The sequence below is a fragment of the Myotis myotis genome, unplaced genomic scaffold, assembly GCF_014108235.1.
Source record: "Myotis myotis isolate mMyoMyo1 unplaced genomic scaffold, mMyoMyo1.p scaffold_m19_p_9, whole genome shotgun sequence".
Lineage (NCBI taxonomy): Eukaryota > Metazoa > Chordata > Mammalia > Chiroptera > Vespertilionidae > Myotis > Myotis myotis.
Window position 1 is genome coordinate 43,423,540 of NW_023416401.1, and position 28,000 is coordinate 43,451,539.

At 43.6% G+C, this 28,000-nt stretch overlaps 1 protein-coding gene and 1 long non-coding RNA gene across 5 annotated transcripts; both read left to right on the forward strand.

Annotated features, from left to right (window-relative positions):
• Window positions 1-27,999, forward strand: LOC118662817 (cytochrome b5). 2 transcript variants are annotated; one of them, XR_004969892.1, is made up of 6 exons: window positions 1-277; window positions 19,493-19,621; window positions 21,620-21,649; window positions 23,993-24,016; window positions 25,064-25,098; window positions 26,709-27,999. XR_004969892.1 is itself a non-coding variant. In XM_036321731.1 (5 exons), the coding sequence occupies exons 1-5, from the start codon at window positions 149-151 to the stop codon at window positions 26,788-26,790; spliced, it is 405 nt and encodes a 134-aa protein (XP_036177624.1). In that variant the 5' UTR covers window positions 7-148; the 3' UTR covers window positions 26,791-27,999. The 2 variants fall into 2 exon arrangements, 1 of the variants encoding a protein (XP_036177624.1); XM_036321731.1 differs by lacking the exon at window positions 23,993-24,016 and having other exon boundaries at window positions 7-277.
• On the forward strand, window positions 5,982-19,435 carry LOC118662818. 3 transcript variants are annotated; one of them, XR_004969893.1, is made up of 7 exons: window positions 5,982-6,080; window positions 6,243-6,306; window positions 8,740-8,831; window positions 9,670-9,748; window positions 16,445-16,598; window positions 17,346-17,492; window positions 17,699-19,435. It is a non-coding gene; the product is annotated as an uncharacterized LOC118662818 (long non-coding RNA). The 3 variants fall into 3 exon arrangements; XR_004969895.1 differs by lacking the exons at window positions 16,445-16,598; window positions 17,346-17,492; window positions 17,699-19,435 and adding an exon at window positions 10,893-11,008 and having other exon boundaries at window positions 6,011-6,080; XR_004969894.1 differs by lacking the exons at window positions 16,445-16,598; window positions 17,346-17,492; window positions 17,699-19,435 and adding an exon at window positions 10,219-10,478 and having other exon boundaries at window positions 6,011-6,080.
• Window position 28,000: the final 1 nt, after the last annotated feature.

The following is a 28,000-nucleotide window of genomic DNA, read 5'->3' on the forward strand; positions in this document are numbered from 1 at the left end:
AGCAAGCCGCCCTCGGGGAGGTGCCGCTTGCCCGCCCCCGGCGCCCTCCGGGACCCGGGGGGAATGTCCCGGCCCTGGCTCCGAGAAGCGCTTTGCTCCGCCCGGCGTGGCTGCTGTCTGCTGGCCCTGAAGCTCGCGGTGTTCCGAAATGGCCGAGCCGTCGGACCAGGCCGTCAAGTACTACACCCTGGAGGAGATCCAGAAGCACAACCACAGCAAGAGCACCTGGCTGATCCTGCACCACAAGGTGTATGATGTGACCAAATTTTTGGAGGAGGTGAGTTGGTGAAACGCGCCGCGGACCGGGGTTTGGAGGTTCCCTGCTGGGACCTGTGGTTCGAAGCGCGGCCGGGTTGCGGTACGAGGCTGTGCGTGTGCTCCTGAGCCTGCCCACCCAGTTCTGCACACTTGGGAGAGGTCTCCGCGCCTGCACGTCTCTGTGTGCACACCTGTCTCTGCACACACAGGGTCAGCCGCCGCTTCTGCGCCCTCTTGAGTTTGCGTGCCGGTGTGTGTACTCCTGGGAGCGCCCACTTGGGTGCGACCGGAGGCGCCTGGGCCCGCGCTGTGGCGGGGGGGAGCCGTGGCGGAGCAGGCGTTGCCTTGGGAGCCCCTGCGCGGGCGTGTAGGACCGCGGCACCACCCAGCACTTACTGGGAAACAAAGTCGCGGCTGGATCGGCTTCCCTGGCAGAGGGCGCAGCTACGCGGGAGGATGTTGAAAGATCCCCTTTTTCCCCTGAGTTTGCATAAACGGGATCTTCATATGGAACGGGGTCGTCCGCTTCTGGTATTCCCCGAGAGGATTCCTAAAAGGAGCAGGTTGGATGCCCCCGCCCGTGAGCTGTGGGGTTTCCTCCAGAGGGGACTCTGAGGTCAGAGTGTGTGGACCGCACCCACACTCACCCGGTGATTGTGAACGCGCCTGATGAGGACTTTGCAACAAGGTACAGAGCTGGACTCCTGGGACTGCGTTTGGGTGTGTGGCTGGCTTTGAAGAAGGAAGGAAGAGGGACAGAGCAGTAAAAACGCTGCCAGTGGGACTTGATCCTAAAGCAACTTGGGACATTGTAAAACAACTTTGCTTAATGTAAAGGAAAACATCCTTTTGTTAAGATTCTTTGTATTAAATTATCATTTTTGCAATAAATTCTTAGGGGCTTTTCTTTGCTACCGTTGGAGGTGTTTTATCACTGTGGGGGAGTCTGAGTCATAAATCTTAACATTTAACTTCCTTCATCCCCGCAGACAATAAAAGAGAATGTTTAGTGATGGGGATTCTTTACATAGTTTGAGGGGATAACTGAGATGGAGGCCTGGGCTTAGCTGGATTACAATTTGCATCAAGGGACTTGTTTTGCAGAGAATTTTAAAAAACTTTTAAAAAAGATTGGAGTTGATGTTTATCAGTAAGCTATTTCACCATGAACTTGTCAATTGGTGGAGTGCCAGAAGATAAAATAGTGTCCTATTTTAGTTAGGAGTGGTTTTTGTTGGATTCACATCTGATTTTTCCTGCCCCTTATGCTGACCTACAGAGCTTATTTGCCATTACAGTTTCTTGAACTAAACACTCTGAGCATAGCATCAGGCGTAATTGACACTAAATGTCTACTTGGAACTGTTTCTCCTCTCCCTATGGTATAAGTAATTCTGTAGTTTTAAGATCCAGTGTGTGCTTTCTTTATTCGTGTCTATTAAACAGGATAGATCTATGAAAGATTAGTAGGCTGTTTTATATTATGAAGCATCTATCATTTCTTTCTCTTTTTTTGTGGGTTCTGACCTACACATTGTGTTGTACAGGAGGCCTCCCTCACCTTCCCCCACCAGATGTCAGTAGCACCCCTCCCCTGCTTGTGCCAACCAAAAATGTTCCCAGTTTTTGACAAGTGTCCCCTTGGGGAGAAAAATCATTCCTAGTTTGGAAGGAGTTCCTGCTCTAAAATGTGTTTTGCATAACTTTAAGGGTATATTTCTCAGAAGGAGATAATAAGAGGAGATTGTTAAACTTTACTATAAACCATTTACTGTTAACATTTCATTGTTTTGAGGCAGGAAGGGGGAATTATACAATGTTTTTTTGAGTAAAACTGGAATAGCTCCCAAGTAAAGTTTGAGGAAATGAGTTATCACTAATATTTGGTAATGAGTACTTATAGTGAGATAACAAGAAACTGCTGTTTCTAGTGATTTAAATAAACCCCAGTTTACAGCAGTCGCTATACACTGTCTTTTCTCGATTGGTACTTGGTACTGTGCTCTCTGTAGTAGCGTCCCTGAGACTTGAGTTTGGGTCCCACTGTTCTCTTCGGGACCTTCCTTCTGATCAGTCGATGTGGTATTTGCTGAGTGAGCTCTTTTCGCCTCCATGTCTGTCAGGACACCGGAGCCCCAGAGGAAGCAGGAAGACAGAAAACAATGTTGTGGACAGGAACGGTGACATAGCTGTCTTTAGCCATCGGGAGTACCCCTGGGAACCTCACACGTGGGCTCTAGTAAATAGGGCCTCAAGTCAGTGGACCTGAGTGGAAAGGGCCTGATCGGCTCAGAGCCGGACTGGGTTTAGGTAGAAGAGGGAGGCGACTGATCCTTTGGAAGTAGACCTACTAGAAGGAGTGCAGCATGCAGAGGGGAGGATGCCCGCTAGCCTGTTCTAGCTGGAATCCCCAGCACCAGCTTTCCCAGGACATCCAATTCCACTTTTTGGGAAATGTCTTCCACTTGCCATCGTTGCTCTTTGTTGTCACTCTCTGTGACATCTCTGCTTAAGGCAGGGTCCTAGCCTTTGGCTTCCCACCCCAGCAGGACCATCCTAGGATCCCTTCCCCTGGCTTCCTGCATCTTAAACACACACCTTCTCCTTCACAGGACTGCAGGATGCTCTGACAGGGGTTCTTCCTTCTTCCTCAGTCCTCCTGTTCCATTATTTTACGAGGCCTTGGCTGAGTATCTCATCCCTACTTTTGAAACAAAGAAGCCTAGAAGATATCTTCCCCTATTCCCCTTCCCCTTTCTTCTATCATTTAAAAGTTCCAGAAATTCATGAAGATTTTGCATCCTAACTAAAGAATATTCTGTTTTCACTAATTTACCTACATAGGGAAGGTTTGTTGGGGGGAGGGAAGGCTTCCTACCTCTAAAGTGAACTTTTAACTATGGGCAAGATCTCCTTATCCTATGAATTCACCCATCCTTATGGACAACATGGTTTCCATGGCATCATTCAGAATACCATAGATTATATGCATGTCTATGTTCATGTTGAGAAATGCATAGTTGATGGGTGGAAGAGGGCCCTGGTCTGCTGCCTATACTCTTTGTGCCTCAGATGCCTTATTTAAAGTAAAATGGGAAGATGATAATAGTGCCAACTTCATGGGGTGATTATAAATGCATAACACGGTCACAGGCACAAGATCCGCGCAGTAAATGCAGACTGCTACATGCCGGGGTCCAACCCCAGCAGGTCCAGGGGTCCCCAAAGGTGTGGATGGAGTCGGTGAAGAAGGAATGACACAGAGACGGAGTTCAGTTGATCAGCAACCTAGCCAGGATCTCTAGCCAGGATCTCCAGTCAAGTTCTGGTCTGGATCTCCAGCGAAGTTCTGGTTCGGATCTCCAGCCAGGTTCTGTGTCCATGTTCTCTTGCTAGGTTCTCCAGGTTCTCCAGCCAGGTTCTGTAGCCATGTTCCCTCGCTAGGTTCTCCAGCCAGGTTCTGTGTCCATGTTCTCTTGCTAGGTTCTCCAGGTTCTCCAGCCAGGTTCTGTAGCCAGGTTCTAGTCAGGTTCTCTTGCCAATTTCTGTAGTCAGGTTCAGTCCAGGATCTTTTGCCATGTTCTCTCCAGCGAAGTTCTTCTGTCTCTAGATTCTGTGTAGGTTCTGTGTCTCTTAGTTCTGTGTTCTAAGTTCTGTCTTCTAAGTTCTGTGTTCTAAGTTCTGTCTTCTAAGTTCTGTGTCTTGCTGTCTTGTTACATCTGTATTTATACCAGTTGATTCAATCCTATCAATCTCTATTACAAAGGTTAGGGCGTTTCTTATCTCCATTCCAGGGAGTAAAGATTATGTAGCTTAAGCATGATTGTTCATAGTTAAAGTGATTAATTACCCGCCTGGCACTTAGTTGAGGGGTTTTATTCCCTCCCTAACTTCAGGGGAAAATCCCTACCTGGGAAAACAACCTTTCTCAGAGACCTTGGTTAAAACACATAGTGCCAAGAAGGTGAGCAAACATATTAAGAACAGTATGCCATATATGCCAGGTCCTTTGAAACAGCAAGGATGGACCGGCTCCCGGCAGCTACATCAGCCGGGTCAGGGTGGGGTATGGGCTTTCTTTCTGTAGCATCGGAGGTAGCTGAGTGCTAATATGAGATTTTAAGTAAAGGTGTATATCTGGCAGGTGCTATTGAAACAGGAGAGTGTTATTAAAAAATTATATTCACCCAGTTAAGAACGTAGGTGAAGTTTCTTAGTTGCACAACAGGCTCTGTCCCCTGAAACAATGGCCTTAGAAGCTGTTTTCATGTTCAAAAGGACAGTAGACACCTGAGAGGGCTTAATGTTAGTGGTCAGCTAAGTAGCAGCAGGTGTTGAGTTACTATCTGATACCAACCTGCAAGATTATGAACTTAGCTGCCTAAGTATTTTGAAGTAGTTTTTTTTTTTTTCTTTCAATCCTGAATTCTAGTTTTTGAATTTATACTGATGAAGTTGGGTCTGGTCATATGATTATATTATCAGTAGGGTTGATGAGTATAGAACATCGAAGGGAAGTTATTGAAATGAAAATGTAGGCACGTGCGGCCAGGAAAAAAGGGTGGTTTACTTTTCTCTTTCTGTGATTTGGGTGGCAGCATTGACTCAGCTTTTCAAAGAGCTGTGAAGGGAGAGAAGGTGTCGCATAATCGATGACAGCCAGTAGGTGTTTAATTTGTGAAATAGGCATCTTCCTGAAAAATGTTATGAGCACAATGCTGTTGTATCCAGTTGCCCCTCCTTTACATGATGCAGATGGAAATGGTTTCTCTACCAGTGGTCGGCAAACTGCGGCTCGGCAAACCGTGGCTCGCAAGCCACATGCGGCTCTTTGGCCCCTTGAGTGTGGCTCTTCTACAAAATACCAGCTCTTCCACAAAATGCTGACTTATGCGCATGGGCCACGAAGTTTCAGTTGCACTGTACGTGCGCGCCCACATGTGGTATTTTGTGGAAGAGCCACACTAAAGGGGCCACAGAGCCGCATGTGGCTCGTGATCCGCGGTTTGCCAACCACGGCTCTAGACCATTTCTGGGGACCCTGGGGTTATGATGCTTTTGATCTGTGTCTAGGCCAGTGATGGCGAACCTATGACACGCGTGTCAGAGGTGACACGCGAACTCATTATTTTGGTTGATTTTTCTTTGTTAAATGGCATTTAAGCATATAAAATAAATATCAAAAATATAAGTCTTTGTTTTACTATGGTTGCAAATATCAAAAAATTTCTATATATGACACAGCACCAGAGTTAAGTTAGGGTTTTTCAAAATGCTGACACGCTGAGCTCAAAAGGTTCGCCATCACTGGTCTAGGCTGATCCTTAGCATCATCTGCTTCATAAGGCTGCTGGCTCCAGACTCTCTTTTGCTTTCATCATCTTAGGCAGTATCTTTATAGCAGCTTTTGTGGTAAGGACTTACTTTTTGTTACTGTCCATTGAACATGGCTGCCTACTTTGCAGAGACCAGTGGTTCTGAGCCTGGGGGACTTCAGTGCTCCTAGAATCTGGAAAGAGACTATGGGTGTCTGAAACTCAGTGTCCTTAATTTTGAAAAACCATATATCTTTACCCTTGATAGGGCTATGGTATATAGGGGTAAAATCCTAAATGCCTTTGCTTTTCTCAAGGAAGTTTGGTAATATTCTAAATCTTATACTACTACAAAGCTGCGGTTGCAAATTATTTAACCTATGTAGTTTGGTAAATAAAAGTAGAAATTATGAAATCCATAGGAGGAGAATATAAAGAGACTCTGGTGTTTAAGTGGCTCAGGCATTATGGGTGAGCAACGGCAGACTCAGTCTCACAGGCCACCAGGTAATGTAAACCTGTGTAGATTCTACATAATTTCTTTTTTCTTTTGGTAACTTTTTGCTACTTTTGAGAAGAGGTTTTTAATTTGTGTTTTTTTAGTTGCTTTTTTATTGTTTCAAAGCAAACACTCGAGATTGCTAACTTTTGTTTTTATGTATCTTTAAGGTAGATGGAAATTCTAAATTGAAGGGAGCACAGACTCTGCAGGTCATTGTGGGAAACTCAAGGGGTAAATAATGCTCATTTCTCCTTAATGCAGCTATCTGTTATTCTAAAAGTTCTCCAAACCACAAAACATAAACAATAAGTACCTTTTAAATTTTTTAAATTTAATTTATTGGGGTGACGTCAGTTAATAAAATTTACAGGTTTCAGGTATGCAATTCTATAATACATCATCTGTATATTATAGTATGTTCACCACCCCAAGTCAAGTCTTCTTCCATCACCATTTATCCCCCCTAGACCTTCTGCTACCTCCCTTCACCTCCCATTTCCCTATGATAAAATCACGTACTATTTATTGTCCGTGTCTGTGAGTTGTTTTTTGATGTTTGTTTGTTTTTGCTTAATCCCTTCCCTTTCCACTTAAGCCCTCAACTCCCTCCCCTCTGAGAGCTACCCATCTGTTCTCTGTATCTAATGGAGTCTGAACAGCCTCTGTCACATGAGGCAGTTGTGGGAAAGTATTGGATGGGGGTGCAGAAAACTGGATCTAAATCGTAGATCTATTGTTGAGGTGATTGGAGCAAGTCAGATAAATTCTCTAAATCATCTTCTTCTAAAGTTGGGAGCATTCTGCCACCTGAATCTACCTCAGACTTGTGAACCCTGGCAGGAATAATATATGTGAAAACACTTGGGAAAGTTTTGAAATCTTTTACCAAGTGTACCAGTTAATAATGCAGATTTTGTAATCAAAGAAAACAGGATAATTTCAAGAGAAACATCAAAAGTGCTTTATTCAAAGTAATGTCCATTGCTAGCTACACATTTTCCCCATCTTTCAGGTAATTTGTGGATACCATCCCAATAGAACTTTTCTTGTTTTGAGTCAAACCATTCAGAGACCCAATTTTCCACTTCTTCGTATGTTTTGAAGTGCTGCTTAGAAAGTGCGTGTGCCATCGATCGGAACAAGTGGTAATCTGAAGGAGCAAGGTCTGGTGAATACAGCGGGTGGGTTAATACTTCCTAGGCAAGATCTTTTAACGTGTCTTTTACTGGTTTTGAAGTGTGTGATGGTGCGTTATCATGAAGCAAAATTACTTTACCATGTCTTCTGGCCCATTCTGGTCATTTTACAATCAAAGCGTGGTTCAAATTGATTATTTGTTGTCAGTAGCGATCAGTATTAACGGTTCACCTGGTTTTAGGAGCTCATAATACACCACACCTTCCTGATCCCACCAAATGCAGAGCATTGTCTTCTTTCCGAAGCGATTTGGCCTTGCAGTCGATGTTAATGGTTGGCCTGGATCAATCCATGATTTTGTGCATTTGGGATTCTCAAAATAAATCCACTTTTCATCGCCAGTCACAATTCGATGCAAAAAAGACTCTTTCGTGCCGTTGAAGCAACATTTTACTGATGACTTTTTGGTTTTCCATTTGTCCTTCGTTCAGTTGATGTGGCACCCATTTTCCTTTCTTTAAAATCTTTCCCATTGCTTGTAAACGATTGGTAATTGTTTGCTGAGCATTTAATCTTTCTGCAAGTTGTTTTTGAGTTTGACACGCATCTTCATCCAATAATGCTTGTAATTGTTGGTCTTCAAACTTTTTCGGTTGACCTGGATGTTCTTTGTCTTTCACATTGAAATCATCACTTTTAAAGCATTTAAACCAGCGTTCACAAGTATCTTGAGATGGAGCATGTTCACCGTAAGCTTCCCGAAGTATACGATAACTTTCAGCAGCACTTTTCTTCAAAATAAAGTAATGAATTAAAACTTCCTGCAAATGCTCTTTTTTTTTGGCATGAAATTCGACATTTTTAAGCGTAAAAATATCTATGATGTTAACACCTCCAGAAAATTTGACGTAGGAAGTTTTGAAGCTTGTTGTCAACACAACAAAATAACATACATATCAAATTGCATATATATCAACATATGTGTAACTCCTTCTATTGAAAGAAATCTGCATTATTAACCGGTACACCTATAAGTTAAAGTTTACTAATAAATTACGTGTTATAATTATATTCCACGTCGGTCACACCAATGACCACAAGGCCCACAAGGTAGCCAGGTCTGTCCTCCCAGGTTCAGTTCTCTGTAATAAACACCTGAGAGGCTTGGCTGATTTCCCACCTCCTCTCCTGAATTATTTGGGTGTGTATTTTTTGTCAAAAGGGGAAATGCATGGAAACATTTTTTTCAGCCCCTTTAACATGTAAATTCTCTTAAAAGTGCAACTACAGTGAATAATGCCTTACTAAGCTAACATGAGCCACAGTTGTCAGCAGCAGTCCATGTCCAAGTGCTCAGGACAGTGGCCAGAGGTAGCAGACTCAAGGGGGGATTTAAACAGCAGTGGCTCAGAGGTGTTCTCCAAATCTTAGTGTGTGCTTTCCCCCCGCTATTACCTTTGAACTTGTTTCCTTGGAAACATGCCATTAAGTGTATTTATTAACTGGCTCCCTGTGTCTTTTATCAAGTTCCACATGGGACAGGAAAGTGAGTTGAAGACGTGCGTGGGAGAAGTCAGTTCAAGGCCAGGTCAGTAGAATTTGGCCTGTGCAGCCTTGTGGTAAGTGACCTTTGGTTAGTGAGAGCTGACGTCTCAGGGATGATGGCACAAAGTCACGTTCTTCCACCCCCAGAATTAGGTCTCTGGCCTGCCCATGAGGACGGCATGTCCAGAACAATGACATTGAACCAGCATTGATGGTGGGGAGGGAAGTGGGCGGCGTTTACCTCCCCTAGGTCCCGTCAGCGGTTTTCTGTGTCTGGCGGTTTTCTCGCAGGGCGGGCAGCCTCTGCCTCTTCTGCAGCGATGGCCTGGATGTGCCTGTTTCTACCTGTGTCTTTCCACGCATGCTGTTTTCTCAGTGGCAGAGCTGAACAAAAACGGGCCAGGACACAAAATATATCCAGCCTACTCCTCCGCCTCCCACATTCTGCAGAAAGTATTAATAACTGTCATTCACACTCCCTCCCTAGTAGAAATCCCCGGTGGGCTAATACTACTTGTGATAGCAGTGGACACTCACTGAGCATTGATGGCCATTCCGTGTGTGCTAGATGGTGTGCCAAAATGCATAAAACTCCCTGTGCATTTGCGCTGTTAATTCTGAAAACAGGCCTCTCAGGTGGGTAGTGGTGGTGCTGGTGCCCTTTTTAGGTAAGAAAAATGTGGCTTAGGAGCCTCTGTTAATTGCTCAAATGACACAGTGGGTGAGGATTGAAAGCCAGGTTTTCAATCCAGGACATGGGACTCCCCAGCCCGAGTTCCTCTGCTGACTGTGACACGGGCGTGAGACCGCAGGCATTTTTGAGGACCACTAGCAAAACTGTCAAAGAAAAAAGCCACCCTACCTGTACATCGTTGCCATCATTTGCTTTGAGATTTTTCTCCCCATATCCAGAGTTCTCTGTAGGAACCAGGAAGAAAACAAAGGGAAGTTGTGAATGGAAAGATCTGAACATAAAGAGAATCCTTGGAAGGTAAAGAGGGGGCCAATAGTGCCTTTCTTCCCACCTGCTGTCATTTCCCGTGTTGCCTTCTAGAAGGTGAAGGAAAGAGCTGTGGCAGCTCTTCACAGGGGGGTCTAGAAGGAAAGAAAGACCTGGTGGTCTTCAAGGCCTCCGGAGGTTCCTAACGCAGGGTACCTGGGTGGTGCTGAGAGTCAGTGTTGTGCTGTTTAAGAAAGAGCTTGTTTGCATGTGTGCTGGGCGTGTGTGAGCAGGGCCCATGCTTTCAGGAGGCCTGTTACATCACTGGCTCGCACAGGCCGCTCTGAGTAGAAGTCTGATGAGGCTCCTGCTCTGGTGAAGTCCACCCGTCTGTGGGCTCAGCTAGTGTTGGCCCACCCTTGCCCACTCCCTGGCTGGTTGTGGGTCCTTGTCCTCTGTGGGTCTCTCTCTCTCTCTCCCCCCCACCCCCCTTGTCTGCCAGTGCCCCCATTCCATTTCAGTGTCGCCTCCGGGCCCTGCAGGAAGTCTGTCCTCCGAGCTTCCTCACGCTGCCCTCTGTCTTCGAGTCCCTGCCGCACATGTCAAGGATTCTCTCCCGTGTCAGAGCACGTGTCCTGACAGAGCCTTCAGGATCCCACTGCTTCCATCGCTCAAGTCTTCATGATGAGTGACATGTTATTACGACATTAAAGAATGTAATTTCTGGAAGGAAATCAAAACAGCTTTATCTGGTGGAAACAACTTATCATTTCCCTGCTTAGCTCCTTCCCTCTGCCTGGTGTACATTCCCTTGGTCACCACCCCCTTCAGGCCACAGCTCAGTGTCGCTTCCCAGAAAGGGGAATTTTCTGTTACATCATCGTCCTATTTCATTTCTCTGCTAGCACTTGAGGCGATGTCTGCATGTTTCTTGTTTGCTGGCTGCCGTTCTCTACCAGACAGCAGCCGCGCACGTCCTCCTTCACTGCCCTGTGTCCTGACACATAGTAGCTGCTCAGTAACATCCCTTCAGCGGGGAGAGGACAGTCCAGTGGAGGAACACAAAGCACCCTGTCCTCTGTTTCCATCTTATTTCCCCTTTCCTCCCTGTTTCCCACACAACTGGCACATACTTGTGTTATTATGATGTGAGCTTTTCTAAAAATAACCAAGAATTTTGCTTCTCTTTTTCAAGGAGAGAGAATTGTAATAGCATTCTGCAGAACTGCCAGCTCTCCAGCTCACAGCTGCATTATCTCTCTGTCCTCATCCTAATGGCCTCTAAAGATGACCCCCGGTAGAAAATGTCATTGTCCTTATGATACCTGTTTCTGTTGTCTCTCGTCATTTGGTGCTGTGCCTCAGGAGAATCAGGCCAGTTGATTTAATCCATAGAAAGCACTTGAAGATGAAGGTGGGTGGGGGTGGGAAGAAGAGGGTGGTGCTGGATGTAGCCTTCAGCATTTTGGATCAGGAACTGTAGCAGGTCTGTACAGGTTTTTTGTGGCAATATCAGGTGGGGGTAGGGACAAAAGGGAACTCGATATTACTGAAATGGCTATTATATGCCAGGCATTCTACTAATTATATCCTTTACTCTTCTGTGCAGTTTAGGAGGAGGGAGATAGTTGATGCTGGGGAAATGGACACTCAGAAAGATCAGTACCTTCCTGGGTCCTGTGAAGACATGGCAGAGCTGCACCTTGAGCTCCTGGTCCTGTCCCCAGCCTGTGCTTTTTCCATAGCATGGGGCTGCCTAGACACAGAAGCTATGCCTACTGGAGAACAATCCATTACTTCTTTTAGAGCAGTGGTTCTCAACCTTCCTAATGCTGCGACCCTTTAATACAGTTCCTCATGTTGTGGTGACCCCCAATTTCATTGTTACAAATTGAACATAATTAAAGCATAATGATTAATCACAAAAACAATATGTAATTATATATGTTTTCTGATGGTGTTAGGCGACCCCTGTGAAAGGGGTCTCAACCAAAGGGGTCGCGACCCACAGGTTGAGAACCGCTGGTCTAGAGCATGACACGGAAACCCGGAGGAGTGTAGGAAGGTGGGAGCCCATGAGGGGTCAGGCAGGCGTCACAAAGGGGAAAGTGCTTGCCATGAGATTGGGCCAATATGTGACTAACGAGGGGTTTCATGTAACTTTAGATAAGTGATATGGGAAAGTGTGATTTATAAAGTAGTTGGGAGGTGATATGTGTTTAATTCTCCTTTCTAATTGCCTCCCCCTAATCCAGTAACAAAGAGTGAAAAAAAAAACTAACAAATAGTTGTTGACTGAAAAATAATATCGACTAGGTGTTTTGTCATCAAGAAGGGTTTATTTGGGAAAAAGGAAGGGGTGCAACCCAGAGCACACAGACAAGGCAGCTGAGTGCACACTCTGGCCTGTGTGCCAGGCGGGAGAAGGAGGTTAAGGGAAAGGAAGTTAGGACCACAGAGCTTTACTATAAATATTGTTCTGCCTGTAGGGTTCTTGTGATTGGTGGAGTATGAGACCTTCTTAAGCCCAGCTCCTCCCACAAACCCTCCACACTCATTGTGTTTGCTTCAAGTTCCAGTTGGACTTCATCGTGCATTGTTATCCCTGTGAAGTGGGTTACGCACAGCACCTGCAGTTCTCCAGGGTGCCACTGTGTTACCGCCTCTGGGTCTTTGCAATGTCCTTTCCTTTGCTAAAACGTCCCCACGCGCTCACCTGGTGAACATCTCCTGAACCTTTCCCACCTCAGCCTCTCCCTGACACCCTCTCAGCCTTCTGCTCCAGGGCGAGTGGATCCCTTCATCTACTGTGCTGGCTCCCGTACCTGGGGCTGCTGTGTGTAGCTGCTACTTGTCTGCCTGCCTGTCTCTCCCCTGGACTGTAACCTCTAAGGCCAGGGCCGTGGCTTCCCCATCAAGGTAACAACCTAGCTGGCCAGGGGACTTTGCAGATGTTTCCAGCTGGGCGAATGCACAGATGGGCCTTGTAAATTTCATCCCATAATCTTCAAAGTGAGACAGGGAGCTGATGCTCCCCAGCCTGGTCCTGAGCTTTGAGGATTCAGCATGAGAGGCATGCACAGCCCCAGGCAGTGCCATCCAGAGGTGCCCCTCCATGGAGTCCATGTGGGGGCGCCGTGTGCAAGTCTGGAGAACCCAGCCAGCTTCGAGGCCCTTCATTCTTTGCCTCCTCAGAAAAACAGCATCTAGAAATGATAGAAAACATTTGGTTAGGCAACTTATTTTGTTCCTAATCTTTTTAAATCGTTCACTTTCCACACTCCCTTGAGTTGTTCTCATCTTTGGCTTCATTACTGCAGATAATCTCTGTGCACACATTATTCTGCCTAGTCATTGTTTACCACACCTATTTTGGCAGGGCTAAGTGTTTGGATTGAAAGGTACTCCAGAGTTGGTGGACTTTGGGTCTGTATAACAGTACAGCTAAGTGGAAAGGTTTTTATTGTCATTTGTTTTTGCTTAGTTTAAGCGAGCTCTGGGGGTGGGGGGGGGGATGGATTTAGAGCACATGGTGTCACTGAGTGGACATCTGCACACCCTTCTGAGTTTTTCGGAGACAACCTGGTAGCCAGGTAGTTCCCTGAACTAGGGGGAGAGAGAGAGAGAGAGAGAGAGAGAGAGAGACAGAGAGAGAGAGAGAGAGAGAGAGAGAGAGAGAGAGAGAGAGACCTTTGAATCTTAATGATTAAGGCTCAGGAAGGCAGGACAAAGTTTCTTGGGGTCTAGAAGAAGCGAGACAGATTTCCCTCTAAATTTCCAAAAGGGAAATGTACGAAGAAACTTTGTTTTTCTAAGGCATCCTATTAAAGTCACTTTGTTCAGAAGCATAAAAATAGTCATTTAATACGCATGTTCCAAAAAGAGGGGGAGGCCGAATGAGGCCAGAAACTGGGCCTGGGCCTGTTTCCTTCATGAACTGTCAGCGTGACATTGGGCTTATTTGCTCTGGGTCCCGCTTTCTTCATCTGTGACTTTAAATGTTGAGTCTCTGAGGTTCTTTTAAACTCTCAACTTCTGTGATTTTAACCTTCGGCCTCCCTCAGGCCTGCCCTTTTGAACAAGATCTCCAGCTGAGTGTCATGCTTTTGTTGCTGGCCCACAGAGGAGGTGGAGGCGGTTGAACTTTGTAAGGCTGCAGTCTGTGCCTGGGGGAGGGGGTGGGGATAGAGAGGCCCTGTGCTGCCCCCACTGGCCAGATGCCTGTCTGCACTTGGAGACTGGCTGTTCCAACAGTGATCCTGTGATGTTTGTTTGAGTCACGCTGCTGTTCAAGAACTCATCATTGTCCGCCCTTTCCCACAGGCACTCACGGCCCTACCTCATTTGGTTCATTCTAACCATCCAGCTGTGTTAGCCAGGGTCCTCCAGAGAAACAGAAGACAGGACACACAGACGATCCATAGAGTGTAAGGAATTTATTATGAGGAAGGTCAAGAAGTCCCAGGTTGTGCCATCTGCAAGCTGGAGACCCGGGAGAGCTGGTGGGCCACTCAGTTCAAGTCTGTAGGCTGAGAGCCAGGGGAGCCAATGGGGCAAAACCCAGTTCAAGGGCAGAAGAAGGTGAGATGGCATGTCCCAGCCCTAACAATAAGGCAGGAAATGAGGGACAGATTCTCCCTTCCTCCACCTTGCCTTTTGTTCTATTCAAGCTCTTCTGGGTTTGAGGAAGCCCACCTAAAGGGGAGGTCACCTCGTTTACTAAGTCCTCCAATGCAAATGCTATTCTTATCTGGAAATAACCTCCCGGACACACCTGGAAATAACAGTCTAAGCATCCCCTGGACCAGGGGTCTTCAAACTACAGCCCGCGGGCCACATGCAAATACAAATATTGTATTTGTTCCCGTTTTGTTTTTTTACTTCAAAAAAAGATATGTGCAGTGTGCATAGGAATTTTTTCATAGTTTTTTTTAAACTATAGTCCGACCCTCCAACGGTCTGAGGGACAGTGAACTGGCCCCCTGTTTAAAAAGGTTGAGGACCCCTGCCCTGGACAGTCAAGTTGGCTCACAAAATGAGCCCCGGCACAGCCTCACGTATTTTGCTTTATTCAGACGTACCTCTTCACTCACCCAGCTCACGAGCACATTTCGGCCCTTCAGCCTCATCCCTGCTCGGAATCCTCTTGAGGTTTCTCATCTATATCTCCGCTGTTCATCCAAATTCTAACCTAAAGGGCCCCGACTATTTTTAAAGATATCTATGAAGATAACCCAATTATTAAATATTGGATATGTTAAGATGGTCCCTTAATATTTCTCCAGTTGTTTAATGTATGTGAAGACCATTATCCTAATTTATCTTTTTAAGTTTCTCAACACTTGCATCTTTTATGTGCTTCAGGACTTTAGTGTCTGGCACATGGTATTTCTTGACAAATGATGAATGTAGTAATTAGAATTAAGCTCAGAAGAACCACAAGCAACTGTGCTTAAACAAGATAGAAGTTTGTTCACCTGCCGTGGAGAACAAGCTTTCCAGGTGTGGTGTGCCAGCTGTGCTCCGTCAAGTCCTCAGGGCCACACTTCTAGCCCACTTCTAGGCCTGGTACTGTGAGGGAGATACCTTACAGATGGAGGCTTCCCTTAAAAATGTAAAAATCGTTTCACAGCTGTAACTTCTACTTGCTTTTCAGAGCTTCTCCCACATCTGCTGTTGCTTACAATTAACCAGTGTAAAATGATCAATATCCCAAAGAGGCATATTTTGGGGTGGAAAACTTTGCTCACCTCTTTTGTATTAAAGGGGAACATAACTAGCAAAGGTGATGCCAAAATTATAATTTAAACTCATCTTTATATTTTGAGTAGAGAATCTAAGGAACTGTAAAATGGCTGTAGAAATAAACAGTAGCAATGAAGAATGGACCAGGAGAGTGTTTTGACTCAGTCATCAGTTTCTGAATTAATGTAGTTGCAGGCTGTGTATTTGAGTGCAGAATGACTGATTTTATTCACATTTTCTGCCTCCTTAAGATTATTGCCTATATATCAAGAATTTGTTGAAATCATCTGCATCAGGAGTAGTATCTAAGTTTCTTTTATCTTGCCAGTTTTTAGAGATCATTTTTAGTGTACACCATTAAATATGAAATAGAATTTTCCTGCAATTTAATAAATCTTGGATATGGTGCATTCTCTAGTAATGCAGTTATTACTTTATTATTTCTTTTTGGCCTCATTCAAAACAGGATTTGAGGCACCACTCACATTGTGTTGACTCTATAAATCTTGGTCTTTTCATACAGAAGTAATGTAACCCAAGGCCATGCTCCATCAATTGTGCTTTCTCTGTATCTGACCCTCATCTGTTTGTGCTGGTTTGCTCTGGTGAAGCATCTGGTGCTATTTTAGTGTTATAGTCTTTTTTTCTTTTTTTTTTTCTGTGCATGACAAATTGGTTGCATGTTTTATCTCTCTCGCTACTAGTTATACCGAAGTAGGTTAGAAGATGGGGAGCCGGCAGCAGCCCTTTGGGGTCTGACCTTCCTCACTTGAACAGTTCAGATGTGACCTCAGTAGGACATGGGAGGATTGTCTATTGGGTTTGGGTCATGTTTTTTGTAATGATATAAACCATTGAGCTTTGTAGTGTTAAACATAGGGCACCGTCTTCTCAGTGAGATTCTCGGAACTTGTTGGTTACGAATAAAGCTTATCGTATGGTCTCTGAGGCGAGGCTGTGAGTGTGGGGCCAACCCTGATAACCTTGTTCGCTCTCCCGCAGGAAGCAGAAGAACACCACCTGCACTCAGTATTTATCCTATTAAAGCAAATTCTTACCACTGCAGTATATTTCAAAAGAGGAAGCGTAGATGGGATCACAGGTGAAGAGGGACATGTTGGTCATTGGTTTTAAATATGTGGACTTTTCACAGCAGGTAACTCAACAGTGTTTACCTGGAAATACTGTGGCACTGCTAATTAAACATGAGAGGAGAAGCTGAGCTTGTTCTGTTTATTAGCATTGTCCGAAGGATGTCGGTATTGCTTCATCATTATAGGTATTTGGTGCCCAGTGAAAAAAATTTATCAAGTTTATAATATGTTCTTCCTTTTTGGACTCTTAGTTTTGTGTGTGTTTTTGTTTTTAGAAAACAGGGGATACACCTTTTAGATCATTGAGCCCCACACAGGCTCAACGAGTGCCATTAATTGGAATGACCGACCAATCAAGGGGAAGGGGAGACCTGCCCTCCCATCTGTCAGGCATTGGGCATATTGAGACATACAGTGAAGTCTACAGGCTTTCCTTTGTTTCCTGTCCTTCCACTGGAAGGACCTCTCCTTTTCTTGGCTTTATTGATACTCATTTACCACTTTTTGTTTTCTGCCTTATTTGCATTTCTCTCATTTTTGTATGTATCTGGCAGACACGTAACTTTAATAAATCCTCAAATTCACAAGCACAGTTACAACTGTATTTCTCACATTACATAAAGTGTAACTGAAAAAGATTTTAAGAGATCACTTCAGACCTGTAGTGATTGTAAAAGGAGGACTGAAGCCATAAAATTATTCATTTATGTTAAATTAATATACTGAAACCATCTGCATCACGAAAGGCTTTATTGCGTTGTCATTATACAGGTAAGAACTAACAAATTCCTTACCCTTTAACACCACAGGGCTGGCAAAAATGTAATACTGGTGAGACTTGATCCTGAGACCTGCCACACAGAAGAGTCGTCTGGTCCTTGGCCAACTTCAGCTTTGATGTTGGCCATTCCTTCTTGGATAAGTCAGTTGACAGCAACTTGACAAAGGCTGCTGGGGTACGCCCTGTCTGTCCCGCACCATCTACCTCCTCATCTCCCACTGCCTTCAGCGTGCCCTGGGCTCCCATCACCCTCTGCCACCCTCACCTAGATAAGCTCACTGCAGTCTCCCAAATCCTCTCCTGCTCTGACAGCTGCTGTCCATGCTGAAAACAGGGTTTTAATTTTTAAATGAACCTGATTTTGTCACCTTCCCTTCTTAGAGCCTCTCAATGACTTCTCGTTGCTAAAGATGACAATCTCCGAAGAGGCCTGAGCTTTGTGCGCCTGCCCTGCCCTCTCCACCTGGTCCTGGACCCACCTGCTCCCTCCTCTCTGGGAAGTTCAGACACACGGTCCTGCCCCTCACTCAGCTTCTTGGTGGCTGTACACCAAGCATGTCAAACTCGTGGACCACAGGCCTCCTGCCTCGTTTATTTGGCCCGTGTTAGCCTTTGAGTTTGACATGCTTCTCAGAGCACTGGTTTTCACTTGAGTTGTAATCATGGAGAGTTTCTGTTGCGTCCCTAAGCAATTGTTGGGAGCCCCGACCCTCTGCTCATGGTGGAGCCTGGCATATTTGCTTTCTGGCACATAGCAACATGTGGTATGTGCTGAGTACATAATAATGCAAATGGCACATAATAATGCAAATAGCACATTATTTTCCCAAGTTCACTTGGAGGAGTAACCACTAGGCATACTGTCTCTGTACGATGTATCATCATCTGCTTTTTGTCTAACGAAGCTGCATGCATAAGGTCGCGATCACAATTCTCTTTTTTAAATTATTCACACATATGCATATGTATACCCAGATTTCTCTGGATGGCAAGATTATGGGTGATTTAGGTGATTTTTATTTTATTTTTGTGCTTTCCTATTTTTCTATAATGTAGATGGATAACTTTCATAAATAGTAGAGGAAAAAAATAAGTAAATTTATTTAGCACTAGATATGTTTACACAAAAGGAGGAGAAACAGGTTTCAAAACAGAATAATAGTCCACATTTCTAAAGTGCTATGTACCTTTACGTCTTCCATTATTGGGAGTAATTAAGACGAGACTACAGTCAGTTGTGCAAGAGAGAATTGTTTTCTTTGGTTATTGGAGATTATAGGGGCTTAGCTCAAGGGCAGGTGAATTTGATCTGAGGTAATAATGAAGCTCAATTTAAGAAGGTTTTTACCCCTGAAAAAGGATTTAGGATGATATAATCAAGTACTTTCTTTTTATTTGATCGAGAACTCCTTCCCTTGCCTTCACCCATATCCATGACTGGGCCCGAGTGTCAGTCTCCCCTTCCTGCATCATGACCATCCTTGGGTTTTACCAATTAAAGCAGCTAAGAGCACTGAAATGCTTTGATTACACAAATGGCTCCTTAGACCCCTTCCCTGTGTAGAATTGAACTCCTTCCTCTTTGCTTCTGCTCCCTATCAATGACATGTCCCTATGGCAGCATCTTGAGCAAGTCACTATGATATCTGCTTGCATCATTTTCCTTTTGACCAAAAGGTAAGTTCTGCAGAAAGCAGGGGACTCGCTTACCTGTCCATCATGCTGTCCCCTCTCTGTACTTGGCAGGTGCACAGTGTACTTTTCAAAGATGAATTACATCTAAGGTTATGGTGTAGGTTCACACTTAGAACTAAGAGGTCAAAAGGACAGGACTCAAGACAAAAAGACTGAGAAGAGCAATTTTGAGAGCTTTATGGAAAAGTAAAGAGGACATTTGCCAAAGGATTGAAAATATCTGCCTAATGCTGTTATTGCCATGTGAATAACCTGGGGAAATGAACACCATTGGAGAAGGGTTCTACCGTACTTTCAAGAAGGCATTTGAATACAAAGGAGTATATTGTTTTCATCCACATTATGGATGAGTTATACTCACGTGTTGTCATCTGTGACTTCTGGAGTAACCTATTTGGTTAAATAAACTGGCCACTTCCTTGATCTCATTTGCTTGGAAAAATATTTACTTATTTTTATGTCTATAAATCTTTTCAACAGCATCCTGGTGGGGAAGAAGTCTTACGGGAACAAGCCGGAGGGGATGCTACTGAGAACTTTGAAGATGTTGGGCACTCAACAGATGCTAGAGAATTGTCCAAAACATATATCATCGGGGAGCTGCATCCAGTACGTGCTTTTTGGGGGCCTTTACTTCTTTCTCTTTAAGGCTATAGGTTGACATTACCCAAATCTGTAGACTTAAAGATTTAAAAAGGAGTAAAGTAGAACAATTCCTCCTGATTTTATAACACCATTTTTGTCAGAAACAAATTGCCTAGAAGTTTCTTTGCATTTCCCTGGTTGCGTTTTCCATTGGCATTTAGAGTCAGAATCCTCTAACCCCGAGGTCATGCCCTGGGGACAGTGTGTCTCAGACCCTGAAGGGTCACAGAGGAGCAAATTTTAGAAAGTGGAGGGTATAAACCCAGTATAATTTTATTTATTTATTTATTTATTTTTAATTAATTTATTTATTTTAAAAATATATTTTATTGATTTTTTACAGAGAGGAAGGGAGAGAGATAGAGAGCTAGAAACATCGATGGGAGAGAAACATCGATCAGCCACCTCCTGCACATCTCCCACTGGGGATGTGCCCGCAACCCAGGCACATGCCCTTGACCGGAATCGAACCTGGGACCCCTCAGTCCACAGGCTGACGCTCTATCCACTGAGCCAAACCAGTTTCGGCTATAATTTTATTTTTTATAGTTTTCTTTTTTGACCAAAATATTTTTTAAGAGTTCCCCCTTCTATTTTCATTAGTTTGAGACTATTGTATTCTTAAAGAATGATTTTAATTAAGAAAAATCAGCTCTATTAAATGAGTAGACTCTGCCTTCTATAAAACTTCACCCCAGATCTTTGGGACCATCCCCACTGGTGCTGGTTCATGGACTGGCCTTGAGGAAACACTGGCCTGATTCAGCTTTTATATCAAGCAGGACCTTCCGTGGCATTTGTAAATGGCCATGTACAACTTCACTAGTCTGTCCACTGAAGTTATCAGGAAAATAGCTGCAAACTTGGACAGAAGCAGCAGAGCTACCCAGTGTCCTGAGCAGCGGGCGCTCCTGCCTTGTGGTGCGTGAGTGAAGGAAAGGAGAGAGGAGGCTCTTCAGGGAAGCCTGTAGATGGGACCGTTTAGAGCACTTCCACATTTCCATTGAGTTGGCAGTGGGGTTTGTGGAGGTAGGAATGGTACTTGGAGAAAATACAAATCTTCATTTGTCTGGAGATTTTATTCACCCACATACTTTCATCTTCATACTTCACCAAAAGGGGGCAGTTTTATGGTAATCAGCGGGGCCTGCCCTTAAAAACATTCCATCCTGTCCTTACTCTCCCTTCCAAACCTTGTGAGGGTAGAGTGCTGGCTTTTTAGGATGTGATAGTAGCATTTTTGTCTCATCTGCCTATGGGATTCACCTGTGGTCTGTTTTAGATGCACTTTATTTTGGACTGACTCAGCCAGAGGTTTAAGTAGATTATGACACTACAATTGGGAGATTGCAGGAATTCACTGAGGATATCACACAAATTGTACACACACATACATATATACACAATGCATATACACATGCACACATACATACACACAATGCATATAAACATACGTGGATATATGCACAATGCATATATACATACACACATATATACACAATGCATATACACATACATACATATACACAATGCATATACACATACACACACATATATATATAATGCATATACACATACACATGTACACACACATACACACATCTCAAAGGCAATTTGAGAGGATAGAAGGGAGGAATCTGATTACTCAGCTGCTCCCTGAAGTAAAGATCAGAATCCGGGTTTAATAAGTGTACACACATCGACATATAAGTATGACTATCATAGATACTGTTCTAAACTTGGAACTCTAGATCAAAATACCTCTCAGCACTTAATGAGCTAACAGTTTTTGCAGTCAAGTCAGTGGGATCAAACTTTGTGTTTAGCAGCCTAGATAAATGAACCTGAAATGATAATTACTGAACAATAACATTTTTTAGAAATCGCAGTAAAATGAGCACTTTGGAAATGGCACATTTGTAGACGTTTCCATTCTGTAATGTGTCTTGTTTTTTATTGCAGGATGACAGACCAAAGATAACCAAGCCCACGGTAAGTGTGACCATCTTGGTGTCTCGGTGGCCATAGTTATTGCCACTGTATCTCATCCCTGAAAACTGTAGGGCAAAGGTCTCTTACTGACCTGACTGAGGCCAGCACAGGCGTGTTTCTAGGTTAAATGAATATGTAACCTGTTGGGTTGGCTCAACACACTTTTGTATTTGTATAGACCAGTCATTAAGTTTCATTAGGAGAGTCGTGTGTTCTCATCATAAACTCTCAATACCTAAGAGAATTTTCCCATCATGATTATCAGTGGATAACTTTTGAAGAGCTAGCTCCTTTTTATAACTCGCACTGTGCCTTTGGAGTGAAAGATTTGACTCAGCCCTATTTTCAGAGAACTTAAAATCTGATTGAGCTGAGGTCTTAAAGCTTAAACCTTTGAGGACACTTCCTATGTCTTCATCTCCACATCTCAGGCATAGTAGATGTTCAGTAAATCCTGGATAAATTTAATGTTATTTAAATTAAATGATAACTTTTGGTGCATTTTTCCTTAGGAAAGGAAAATAATTCTAGTGATACTAATTTTGTGCCAGGTACTCTAGCCCTTCTCTCTGAGGTGGTCATCTCACTCATACTTGAAGATAAATCCATAGTAAGAAATGTGACAACCGCTCGAGTCCCTGAAAGGGCAAGTGGGAAAAATAGTCCTGGGCCTGTAACTAAAGGACTGTGGGGGAAGTTTGCTTAAAACAAATGACAGAAAGTATACTTTTTCTGTTTTGGTTTATGTTCTTGGTTTTATTAGAGAGAACACCGCAGCAAGACTGCACAGGGCTCGTGTTAGGATCTGGTGAACTCATTTAGCAGCTGTTACTGACAAGACATTGTCTAAATTTAATCTATAAGAAAATCAAGCAGTTAATCTAGCAGAGCACGAAGGGCCACTTTTACCTTGGCAACCCAGATAGTACAGTGAAAGTCTGCGTGATGCTGTTTCATTTATATTCTCTCTTCCCCTACTCAAGGAAGGCTTAAGTTCAACGTTTTTATCTTTGGGAAGATAAAAAATGGACTTCAGACTTTGAATTGCCTCTGTAACAATTGCGTAGAATCCTTGCTGTTGGTTCATATGGCTTTAGCACCTTTTCTGAGGCTGCTTTTTGGACTGCAGAAATTCTGCGGTACATGAAGTTTTTGCTTTTTCTCCGATGATGCATTTTAAATTAACAAATCTATATCCAATTTGCTTACATGGAGGATATTAGAGGTTGGAGTGCCTTTTCTTGGTTGTAGTTTTCAAAGCATTGCTGTATGTATGACTTTATTTGGTTCTCAGGCATCCCTGAGAAGGTGAAGACTACGACACTCAGACTTGTCCCAAGTTTGACCTTGTTCAAGGTCACACTGCAGCACCAGGGCCAGCACCCATTTTAGGTTTGCAGACTCTTAATCTTAAGCTTATGTAGGCTCTTGACTTCACTAATGAAAAGCATTAGTCTGACAATAGTATTTTAGGAAAGAGTTCCAATTAAGGAATGGGCTAAATTAGATGACTTTGATTTGCAAAAGCTCGATGTCCTTTGCATGTCTTCATATATGAACTGCATTTAGAAGCTGCTGGGAGGTAGCTTGTTAACCTGCCACATGTTTACTCAAGGTCACAGAGTGAACCGGTGGCAGAGCCTGTAACAAAAACCATGGTCTTTTCTCCCTGTTTGTGGTTGACATATTGGTTAGTTACATACGAAAGCCGAACCTAACCCCTTCAGAGCATTGGGTAGGAAAGACCGTTTCCGTTTTCATCAATGGGCTAATTGGTAATTCAAATTGCTTTATTCTCAAGCATCCTAGGTAAAAGCCTAACAGTTAACAAGCAATCAAAATCTCATATGATCTCTTAAAGGTTAGCTCTGTACAATTTCACTGTTGCTGCTGGTGGTGAGGACGTACCAGTGGTGTTTGAGCATCAGTGCTCAGGCCAAGTGGGCGGAGGGAGGCCAGGCCAGCTGTGTCCACGCAGTTGCCAGCATGTTCGGTCAAGTGCATGTGCATGTGCTCCGTGTAACAAAGTAACGGATGCGTGTTTGCCTGCTGTTTACTATTTCAGGCCTAACTTTCTGGTGTGACAATAATATTTTGCCTTCAATGAACTGTTGTGTTGCAGAGTTGATTATGTCTTTCTCCTAATAGCCAACTAGTATTTTTGCATATTCCATTTCTAAGAATCTTTGTTAATGTTACTTATGATATATACAATTTGAAAAATCACCTTGAAGTAGTTGTGAATACTTGTTGTAGTCTCAAGGATTGAACGTTGTTCAAAAAGATAAGAAATGTAAAGTTTTCTTTTTTAATGATTTATTTCCCCCCCCCCCCCCATGTCAGGATTCTTAACGGCCATGTTCCCAGGTTGGTGGGTCTCTGAACTGCTTTGCTTGCTCATCCCTAACAGGTGTCCGCCCTTCGGCGGGAGCTTCGGCATGCCTGCTGTGTGGAGCTTCGCTTCAATGCAGACCTGCACACCGCTGCTTGTGTTGCTAACGGTTTTTTGTTCTGTGCTTTGAGACCCTGCAGAGATGAAATGCTGCTGCCGCCTTATTTATGGCTCCCTTCCTCCGCGGTCCTAATGCTTTTGCTGGTGTGGGTTTCAAAAGAGTGCTTCTTAACACGTTTGCAAGCCTGGAAAAGTTTCTGAGTCACGAGGCCTTAGTCATTCGGCTGTTTGGGGAAGTGTGAATTTTCTAGAGCCATCTCAGTTCACTCTCCCTGTCTGACAAGAACTCTCAGAAGCTGCTGGGAGGTAGACAGGCCGGAACTGTGACAGACCCCAGCACACAGGGTGTCCTGGTCAGGAGGTTCTGGGATGACAGTGTGAGGTCAGTCCCCAAGGCCTCCAGGATCTTTCTAGAACTGTCTTGTCAGAGCTAAAGAAAGGTTGCCCAGTGTGTTACAATTTAAATGGCGGATCTTAATTTTTTCTTTTTGGTTGACATGTCCTTTTAATATAATTTGGGGACACTTTTACTTCATATAAGATTTGAATGAAATAAATGTTTTTATTGAACGTTTCATTCATGATTTTGAAGAATTAAACTTTCTTCTTAAAGGTAATGATGGGGTTGTGTGTGTGTGTGTAAGTCATATCTTGTCCTTTTCTACATTAAACTATTCAGATATCTGTTGTATACAGGATCTGTAGCCTATTAGTTTTTAACATTTTCTTTCAAATTCTCTAGGTTACGTTCATAAGTAACTTAAATGTAGATCATTCTTAAAATTCTTCAGAAAAAAATGGTGAAATTAGGCATTTTAGTGAAAAGAGGTAGATGATGTAATTTCCCCTTTCAATATCTTTTTGAAGAATGCAGTAGATGAAATACTGTGATCTTATTATAAAACAGGTTTTTCATTCAGTTGTTCCCCTTAACTTACTTTACTTTTTTTCTTGCGTTTCAGGAAACTCTCATTACTACGATTGACTCAAATTCTAGGTATGTGGTAGTTTCCTTTTAAAATTATTGTCATCAGAAGGCTCCTAGAATCAGAGTTGGACTAGAGGCCCGTCCCTGACTTCAGGGCCTCTCTGATGCTCAGGCTCTCATGGAGCTCCCCAAAGTGGACATCTAGGGGTCACCTCCACTCAGCACCCAGACTGCTCAGGGCATTCCCTCCTAACCTGCACACAGCTCAGACCGAGAGTCTCCTTTCCCCACAGGGCAGTCCGAGGGCTGCACAACCTTTTAATCTCCAGGCAAATATTTTATCTCCTTCCTTATTTGATTGTGGTCACTTCCTTAAACTGCAGTGATTCCATCTCTCTAAGCATGGCTCAGTTTTCCGTGGCCCTGAAATTGAACCCTGTCATCCAGGTGTGACCCAAATCACTTGTTCTGTGGACTAGATTTCTCCATTTTAGTCCAAGATTATGGGAACATTTTTGGCAGGTCTGTTGTATTGACTTGTATAATTTCCACCATATATATTTTTTTTTGGACCTGAGCTTAAAACCACAGATTTATGCCAATTTTATTTCACCCTGTGAAAGTTAATTGCCTGGGCTGTTGGTGTTCTGGTCCCTTCCTTGCCTCCAGGCAGTACCACACCTTACTCTTTGCTGCCACATTGTTCCTTCCAAAAGGGAAACTAAAACCCCACCGAGATGAAAATCACACCATGATCCTTCTGCATTGAAATCTTTATACTGACATGGTCTTTGAATGGGTTGATGTGTGCAGAGGATTGAAAGATGGAAAGTGTATGGCAAAAAATGGATGTATACATAGATGTTGTCTGGCTTTATTCAGATTCTAAAACCTATATATTAATTTCTGTTTCCTAAGAAATGATAGATTCAAATCTAAATTGAAGACCTCCCTAGCTCTGCCCCTGATTTGATCTGTAATCTGTTACTTATAGTAGGTCCAAAATTCTATGCCTCAGGACTGATCACTAGGTCAGTTAGGCATTTTTGTGAACTTACATACAACTGTGGGCCACATGTGGTTTCTCAACACGCTAAGTCTGCTACATGCGTGTAAAGATTAGATTTTCCAAACAGAGTACAAGCGGTAGAGCTGTGGTGCTGGTCAATCTTAATCAGCCTTTGGTTCAAAGCCCTTACCTTTCCTTCCAGCTCAGGGTGCCGGATTTGCCCTTGGCAATAGCGCTTGCAAAGGCTCTCCCAAAAGGGGAAGCTTGTCCTTCTGGTTCTCAACCTAGTGCTGAATGTCTGAAACTAGAATAACACCTGTAAGGACTATTCCCTTTGTGAGTTTGTGATACTTAACCCAGAGTTGATGTCCTTTAGGTAAGTCACCAGTCCTAGATCATAACATCTTTTGGGGGAGTGATTCATAGCTGTTTGTATACGTTTATAGAAGGAGATATAAGTGGAACTGGGGGGTGAGGGAAGAGGTCATTAGTTTTCTTCTATAGCTAGAACAATAGCTGAATTGGCCAGAATGCCAGCTCACATCACTTTTAGCAACTCAGAGTGGTCTTTCATGGAGAGGTTAGAGATGATTTCCATGGTAACTGGAAGGTGCAGAGACTGTGTCACCTGCATTAAACACCATGAAGTATCATTGCTGTTCCTTTCTAGCTGGTGGACCAACTGGGTGATTCCAGCCATCTCCGCACTGGTTGTGGCCCTGATGTACCACCTCTACATGGCAGAAGACTAAACACCTCCACAGAAGCCGATGGGAAAAAAGGCTGCCTTGGATCAAGAAGAAAGAAGCCAGTGTTAGCTGCTTCGACGAACAGAAACCTTCACCTGAAAAGTAATTTTAATACACCTATTTCCCCCTCCTACGTTAGAAACAAACCAAGTCAAAAAGAACTGTTCTGTTCTGTCTACCCTTGAACTTTCGCATTGTGCCTTCTTCCTCATCAACTCTTTTCAACGTCCCACGACTACGTGATTTACTCACTGTAGGCACGATCTTTCGAAAATGCACCTGGCTTTTCAAATATACCACCCTGTGTGCCTGTCAGTGTGGGATGTAATTGTCTTTAATGTTTCAAATCTCTGATTGTCTAGCGGAGTCATTTAATGTATTAATTAAATGAAGGTCGTATGACGTGAAGGTTTGTATGATGTGAGGAAGGGAATATCTAGTTGAAAACTTGGTATTGCATGTTTCCTATTTAATTTCTTTCTCAAGGAAATTAAGAAAGGCCCTGGGTATGATAGCCTAAAGATGTCTAAAAATTGTTCTACCTGAGATGATCAAAAGAAAAAGTGGAGATTTCTTCTCTTCTTTGTTTAAAAAATACCAGCAACAAAAAACAAACTTGAAGCCCATGAGAGGACAGTACAGCTGTCTTCTCTCTCAGCTCCAAAATATCAGTCCAAAGTTTTGGGTTATATAGGTTCTCAAGGTGAAAACTGTTTGTGTATTCTTGCAAGGAAATGCTGATTTTCTAATCCATAAAAATACACATTTGAAAGAGATTGTGGGGCATTTGGAATCTGATGTTTGAAGGCATTGAGCTGTCGGAGATGAGCCTTGGGGGATCTAGCAGGGCTCCGAGGACTGAGTGGCTCATCTCCGATTATTTTCTCTGCCCCATGCTTTTTGTCTTTCAAAGTGGAAGCCGGGGGATGAATCTGTAGACACTCAGTGCTCTAGTTAGCTTTGACTGTGCAAGTTTTCATGGGCATGCTAGCTGACTACAGAGGTGAGGGTTCTTCAGAAACCACTGACACACTGAAAGGAATTTTTTTTTTACTACAGAGAATAAATTTTTATAACCCTTGACATGTATCACCCTTTGCATCTTCTGTCACTGAAAGTTAAAGTTGGAGCAAATCTAGGGGGTGGGGAAAGATGCTGTATCATGGGGGAATCCTTTACTCAGATTTCAATAAACGCATGCCTGGAACAAAAT

What these genes read in the sequence shown, in the direction of transcription:
- LOC118662817 (XM_036321731.1), top strand. Translation starts at nt 149, where the DNA reads ATGGCCGAGCCGTCGGACCAGGCCGTCAAGTACTACACCCTGGAGGAG. An exon ending in CAAAGATAACCAAGCCCACG is followed by an intron (nt 21,650 to 25,063) that starts GTAAGTGTGACC and finishes CTTGCGTTTCAG; the next exon opens with GAAACTCTCATTACTACGAT. An exon ending in ACGATTGACTCAAATTCTAG is followed by an intron (nt 25,099 to 26,708) that starts GTATGTGGTAGT and finishes GTTCCTTTCTAG; the next exon opens with CTGGTGGACCAACTGGGTGA.